This window comes from Panthera onca, chromosome C1, assembly GCF_046562875.1.
Source record: "Panthera onca isolate mPanOnc1 chromosome C1, mPanOnc1 haplotype 2, whole genome shotgun sequence".
Lineage (NCBI taxonomy): Eukaryota > Metazoa > Chordata > Mammalia > Carnivora > Felidae > Panthera > Panthera onca.
Window position 1 is genome coordinate 82,264,324 of NC_138346.1, and position 7,388 is coordinate 82,271,711.

A 7,388-nucleotide genomic window follows, 5' to 3' on the forward strand; every position below is an offset into this window, starting at 1 on the left:
CCTGGATTCTGGGTGCCCAGGTGGCTCAGTCGGTTAAGCGTCCAACTTCCACTCAAGTCATGATCTTGTGGTTCACGAGTTCAAGCCCACGTCAGGCTCTGTGACAGCTCAGAGCCTGGAGCCTGCTTCAGATTCTGTGTCTCCCTCCCTCTCTGCCCCTCCCCAGTTCGCACTCTGTTTCTCTCCCCCTCAAAAATAAATAAAAACATTTAAAAAAATTTTTTAATAAAAAAAATAAACATTCCTGGATTCAAGTATTTGCTTCAACACACACCATACAATCAAACCTGAAAGTCCAACTTGTTAAATCTCTCTCCAATCCCTCTATACATTCTAGTAACAGTTTTCTCTAATTCTTAACTATACTAAAATTTAACTATTTCTAATGCTCTTTGTCAGATCAACTTAACCTGGTAGTTTCTGCTAACTTTCCAGATATGTTTTTGACCTCAATGACTCATTTACATTTCCCGAAGTCAAGTTCTGTATCATATTCTTCTTTTAATTTTAATCCTAGCAACACTCAGCACACAGCCTTACAAATACCCTTATCCATGGTTACCCCTTCAAAAGTTTCCTGATGTCATATTTAGATAACACCTGGCACTCAGATGATAACTGGCTAGTATATGCTTTTGTTGAAAGAATAAATGCTCAGTGTTTTTACAATATCAATTTACGAAATTTTATTTTATACCCTCTCTAGAACTCCTCTATAATGAAACATGAAATGTATTAGTGCCAAAAATAACTCTGAAATGTAAGAAACACTGAATATATCCTACTCTCACTGTTGCTTAAAATATTAAGAGGATATCAAAATTAGGCAACTAAAGCATAAAAGGAGAAATGGCAATTCAAATCAGTCATGATCTTTTTCTTTAAACATAAGCAGAATTGGACACCTGGGTGGTTTAGTCAGTTAAGCGTCTGACTTCAGCTCAGGTCATGATCTCGCAGTTCAAGAGTTCGAGCCCCGCGTCAGGCTCTGTGCTGACAGCTCAGAGCCTGGAGCTGTCTTCAGATTCTGTGTCTCCCTCTTTCTGCCCTTCCCCTGCTCATACTCGGTCTCTCTCTCAAAAATAAATAAAACATTTTTAAAAACTGAAAATAAGCAGAATCATATGCTTCATAGAAATTTTGGTTCACTCTAATACAAAAAGGTATCTTATACAAATCTACATATACCTATGAGAAGGGTAATTAACACAAAATAAAAATATTGCAGCCATACCTATGTGTTCAAAATTGTGTATTTAAAGGGGCCTCTGACTCAAGAGGGAAAAAATATATACATTTAGTATTTAGGTACATGTTGTATCAAAGTAAGAAACGAAAAAGAATTCCAAGAATAATTTCCCAAAATCTGCTAATGAATTACACACACACGCATGCACGCACACACAGTGTTTCATAAAAACATAGATCTTAGTATAGAAAGAAAAAAAAAAAGAGGCTCATTCAACACTTAACCAACATTTAGCAAACATATATTATGTTCCAGGCACAGTTTCAGATACTCGGAATACATTAATGAACAAAATATGCAAAGATCCTTGTCCTTACATAGATTATATTCTATTAGAATAAAATCTAAACAATAAAAAATAATAGTTTCCCACAAATTTCTTACATGCTTATGGTAACGTAAACATTCAGATAAACATAATGGTACCACTACAGAGAAGCAAAGTAAATAAACTTCTAAGAAAAAAAGGAAAAAGAAACAGAAAATCTGAAAAGCCAAAAGCAAAAATCATACACAATTAAGTGATGAAAAACTACAGTTAGCAATTTACTTATTTGTTTTAATAATTTATTGTTTTTAATGTTTATTTACTTGAGACACACACACACACACACACACACACACACACACAGGCCCCAGGGATGGGCAGAGAGAGAGAGACACATACAGAATCCGAAGCAGGCTCCAGGCTTCTGAGCTGTCAGCACAGAGCCCGATGCGGGGCTCAAACTCTTGAACTGCAAGATCATGACCTGGGCTGAAGTCGGACACTCAACCGACTGAGTCACCCAGGCGCCCCTAGTTAATAATTTAATATTCCAATCAAATCAATGTCATCTTTCAAAGTTCCCCAATTACAAAAAGTAAAACAATGTTTACAAAACCTGTAATGAACTTAACAGTTCAGAAGCTAATTTGGGATTCTGTAAGAAGTCAACATGAATCACAGTGGTTATAAGAATGGGTTTTGTGATATTAAAACCAAGGGCATGAATAATAGCCCTGCCAGTTACTAACAGTGAGACCCACAGTTTTTTCATCCATAAAACAGAAACAATAATACTACATAGGCTGTTGTTACAAAGATTCAATGAAAACCAAAAACAGGAAGCAATTCAAATATCCAGATGGATGGATGAATATATTACAACAATTCACTAGAATACTGTTCAGTAATAAAAAGGAATGGACTGATACATGTAACAAGGATGAATCGTTAATGCATCATGCTGAGCAAAAGAAGCCTGACATGAAAAAGTATGTGAAATCCATTTAAATGTAATTCTAGAAAAAACAATACTAAAATCTATAGGGAAAGAAAACAAATCAGTAATTGCTTAGAACTACTGGTGTAGATGGACTGACTTGCAAAGGAGCACAAGGGAATTTTTTGGGTGTTTGAAATGTTGCTTTATCCTGATTGTGGTGGCATTTCCTTGTGTGTACATGTTTGTCAAAACTCATAAACTCTATGCTTTAAATGAGCACATTTTATTGCATATAAATAACTCAAAAAAGTTAATTTTAAAAAGGATTAAATGAACTAATCGTATGTAAAGTTATTAACATAGTATCTGGGACACAAGTAGTAGTCGAAAAACGGTTCAGTACTGTATTATCAAAAAACATCAACTATCTCTATACAACACTCAAGGGGTGTTGTGATGATCACCTGATCATTCTGGTTTAGATTCTAAATAAACACAAGTTAACAGTATTTGACCTAAATCAAGTGTCACATAGAGCACTATAGAGACCAAGTTTAGGAGGATGCCTACTGGCAGACCTTAGGCAAAAGACAAGGAAAAAATAAGGAAAGGGAACAAAAGAAGATGCCTACATGTCCAAAAGAAAAGAAAGAGCTAAGAGAATGATGAGAGTGCTACCAATGTCAAAGAATGCCTAGATTATCTCATCTAAGTATTATCAAAATATAACTCAAAACTGAGTCAATGACTATATAAACAAAGTCTAATAATAATCCAATAGACACAGTTTTTAATTTTACCGGGGCGGGGTGGGGGCGGAGTGAGAATGGAGGTTAAGATTCATGAAGGTGGTTCAAGTGAAGTCAAAAGATTCTGTCAATCAAGCAGGAGAGGAGTCATATTGTGGATAGTTTAGAAATGCAAAGCAACAATTATAAATCCACAAGCCAAGGTTGTTATTTTTTTTTACAAGTCTATATAATTTAAAAAATACTTACAAAAGTAACTAGAACATGTTGGTAATGGAAGTTGAATTGAAATACAACTCAGGGGCGCCTTGGTGGGCTCAGTGGTTAAGGGTCTGACTCCTGATTTCAGCTCAGGTCATGATCTCATGGTTGTGAGTATAAGCCTGCTTGAGATTCTGTCTCCCTCTCTCTGTGCCTCCCCTGCTTGCGTGAATGCCCTCTCTCTCTCAAAATAAACGTACATTAAAAAAAAAAAAGAAATACAACTCAAATGAAACACAAAACATTTATGAAATTTATATTTTACTGCTGCTTAGAACTGCTTTTCAAGGCAGAACAGTTTTTTAATTTTATTTCGAGAGGGAGTGCACATGAGCGAGAAAAGGGCAGAGAGAGAGAGAGGGAGAGAGAGAGGGAGAGAGAGAGGGAGAGAGAGAGGGAGAGAGAGAGGGAGAGAGGGAGAGAGAGAGGGAGAGAGAGAGGGAGAGAGGGAGAGAGAGAGGGAGAGAGGGAGAGAGAGAGGGAGAGAGAGAGGGAGAGAGAGAGGGAGAGAGAGAGGGAGAGAGAGAGGGAGAGAGAGAGGGAGAGAGAGAAACTGTCAGAGCAGAGCCCGACTTAGGGCTTGATCCCACAAACCATGAGATCATGACCTGAGCCGAAATCAAGCGGAAGCTTAACTGACTGAGCCACCCAGGTGCTGAAGGCAGAACATTTTTTTAAAATGAACAAATAATTCTGCTTAATAACAGAAGTCCTGTAAACAGGACCAGAAGAACTGAATCGACTGTCACTCATGTAAGCACAAGTCTTCTTACACGTTAATTTAAAAAAGAGGAAAGAAAAAACGAACACCCCAACTGTACATTCTGGGAAGCAAAAGATAGTTATAAATCTTAACTGTCAGGGTTTGTTCAGTTTTGTTTTGATTATAAGTACCACCACTTGTAACATTAAAGAGGCAGAAAGGACCAAAGAGTCAGAAGTCCTGGGTTTCAACTCTAGTTCCACCATAAATTGGATTTCTTCTTCCCTGGAAGTGGGCAACTGAAGCAGGCTACTGAAAATAATCCAATATAATCTGATTTCCAATCTCCAGATTGAAAATCACAACTGTTACTGAAAAAGTTAACAGTAAAAGGGTTAAATTATTTGTTTTTAATACATCATTAAAAAAATAACTAAACTGCAAGTTTTCTTCCTAAATTCAGGTAAAATACCAAGACATATGTGGCAAACTAAGGACCAAAAGCTGTAAGTATATTGCTGCTCAGTTCACAAAAAGTAACTTATCTTTCAGGTTAATTGTTCATTCTAGAACAAGCTTCTTGATTTTAGTCCTTCTCAAACCCAAATAACTGGATCCAAGTAATTACATCACTACTGATACTTGAAGACTCATAAGCTACTTCTCCTCTTGGGTCAAATCCCATACAATAATATTAACAAAAATTTAACTTTGTGGAATACAAAGTTGTGTTTTTTAAAGTCCAATTCAATTCTTTTTTTTTTCTTTTTCTTTTTTAATTTTTTTTTTAACGTTTATTTATTTTTGAGACAGAGAGAGACAGAGCATGAACAGGGGAGGAGCAGAGAGAGAGGAAGACACAGAATCTGAAACAGGCTCCAGGCTCTGAGCTGTCAGCACAGAGCCCGACGCGGGGCTCGAACTCACTGACCGTGAGATCATGACCTGAGCCGAAGTCGGATGCCTAACCGACCAAGCCACCCAGGCGCCCCTCCAATTCAATTCTTGTACATACTATAACTTTATTTTAATTATCGTTCCCATGGAAAATTGAGCTGCTAGAAATAAACTTCATTTTTAAAACAAAAAGAATATTCTCATATGACTTAGATCTAAATCTACAGCAAATGTTGGGTTTTCATCTTATTTTTTGAAAAGCTGAATACTTAATGTTCATCCCTATACCGTTGCCATATTCATTTTCTCCTGAAAGTGTAAGACTTTCAAGTAATCAAAGACCAAAGAAAAATGTGATTAAATCACAGCAGAAAGTAGTAATAACAGGGTAATATAATGAGGTCAGAACTGGAGCAGCCAATCAAAGGCATAAAAGCATTTCCTGCAATATTAATAGTCAAAAGAGAAAACCAATCACAGAAACCTCGAGCCTTCTTCTGACAGTCACAGAAGCAAGAGAACCAATCCACGCACACCCAGGGTTGACAATAAGGCGGGACCGCAGGTTCATTGAAGAAATCCTTGAGGGTGCAGTTACTATGAACTTCGCACGCAAGTTAACACCACTCCAGAGTCATAAACACAGTCAAGCCAGACAAAATTCAACAGTATGCCAAATTCCATCAGGGAGAAAAGCAGAATCTTTGCAGAAACCGTTGTGTTATCAAAAATGCAACCGTCAATTTGGATGCATTAAATCCTCAACTTCCAAAAGACCACCCTCTATGATGACAATTCCCGGGGACGCGGCGCGGGGACAGGGCAGCGCCAGTGGCTCGTAGGTGAACATCCCTGTTTGCTTTCTAACGCTGTGTGCCGAACCGGTGCCGTCCCGGCTAGGTGGGCAGCGCCGTCCCTCTCGCCGCCGCGGAGCTAGCCGGTCAACGGCTCTCTACCGCTACACCCCGCTGGGTAGTCGCGGCTCCCGCCCTCCCCCGCCGCAGTGCTGCACCGCCTCATCCCGCTGCACCACCGCCGGCAGGGGAGCCGGGATTACCTTGCTAGGAGGAAGGTGTTTGTTATGAACGCGCTTTACTTTCCACAAGTCATTTCAACGAGAACCCAATGCAAAACTAAATTTGAAAGTGGGAAGAGAAAACCTTTCCTAGCCAAAAGATCCCTCGCCCATTAATTAACCCCGTGCCGGAGGAAGGTTCGGAGTGGAAGGTAAACAGAGGCCGTACGCCAAGTGCGGCCAGAACATCCCCTGCGCCATTCCCGGCCGCCGCTTACGGCAAGGCCCCCTTACGGCAGCGTAAGCGGCGCTGCGAGCTAATCACAACACTGGGACGCAACAACATGGCGGCCGCGGGCGGGCGCTGCGCCGGCCGAGAGGGTTTACGCTACTCCGCCGGCGTAGGGTCCCATGCGTTGGAGCGGCAGCGGCGCCCTCCAGCGAGCGTAAAGCGCTCTGTGAATGGCGAGGCCCGACTGACAAAGGGGAGGGGGGAGGAGGGAAGGGGGGGTAATAAACACTCGAGTCCCTACCGATTCCTCCTCCTTCTCCATCCCGGTGGGCATCTGGGGCACGGCCCGGTTGATGGAGACGCAGTCGTTGAGATCAGGCATGTCCTTGCCGCGGTAGATAGGCAGCGGTTTGGCGGCGTCCAGCGCCCGCGCTCGGAAGGAGAGTTTACTCATTGTCTCCCCGCCTTACAGGAACAGCCCGGGCGGCGGCGGCGGGGCGGGCGGGGAGGGGGGGAGGACTCCCGCCGCCTCCTCCACCTCCTTCCTCAGTGCAGCGCGGCCGGCCCGCTCCTCCTCCTCCTCCTCACTGCCCCCGGCCACAGCATGGGCGCCCACCCCGCCCGAAAACAGACCCCCGCCGCCCGCGGCCGCTTCCACACACTAGATCCGCCGCTCGCCCGCCCGATCCGCTCCCTGCGCCATGGCCAACATGGCGGACATTACCACAGCGGCGGCGAGCGATCCCGGCAGCCCGCGCGAGAGCGCGCCCCCGCCGCGGGGACGCGCCTCGCCCTCTCCCTCCCTCCCTCCTTCCTCTCCCTTCCCCTCCCTCGCCTGCCCACCCACTCTCTCCGCGGCGCTGCCGGCCCGCGGGAGCGTGCTCAGCCTCGGGCCGCTCAGGGGAGAGGGGGCGGCGGTGGCCCTCGGCTCGTTGGTCCGCGTCTCGCCGTGTGGCAGGTGCCAGGTGCGCAAGTTAACCCGCGCCCCCGAGCGTGCACCTCTGCCTCCGCGGCCCCGACACCCCGCTCGCAGAGTGCCCCGAGGGAAAGCGCCGGGCAAAGCACGGCCGCGCG

General features: G+C 43.5%; 1 protein-coding gene across 3 annotated transcripts in view; it reads right to left on the reverse strand.

Annotated features, from left to right (window-relative positions):
• EPC2 (enhancer of polycomb 2) overlaps positions 1–7,072 on the reverse strand; it is a 122,326-nt gene extending 115,254 nt beyond the window's left edge. For 2 of the 3 annotated variants that reach the window (XM_060626440.2, XM_060626438.2), the window contains exon 1: positions 6,616–7,071. In XM_060626440.2, coding sequence (XP_060482423.1) covers positions 6,616–6,768 — 153 coding nt within the window. In that variant the 5' untranslated portion in view covers positions 6,769–7,071. Of the gene's footprint in view, positions 1–6,615 lie in introns of all 3 variants that reach the window. The other variant, XM_060626439.2, reaches the window with a different exon arrangement.
• Between the last annotated feature and the right edge of the window lie 316 nt (positions 7,073–7,388).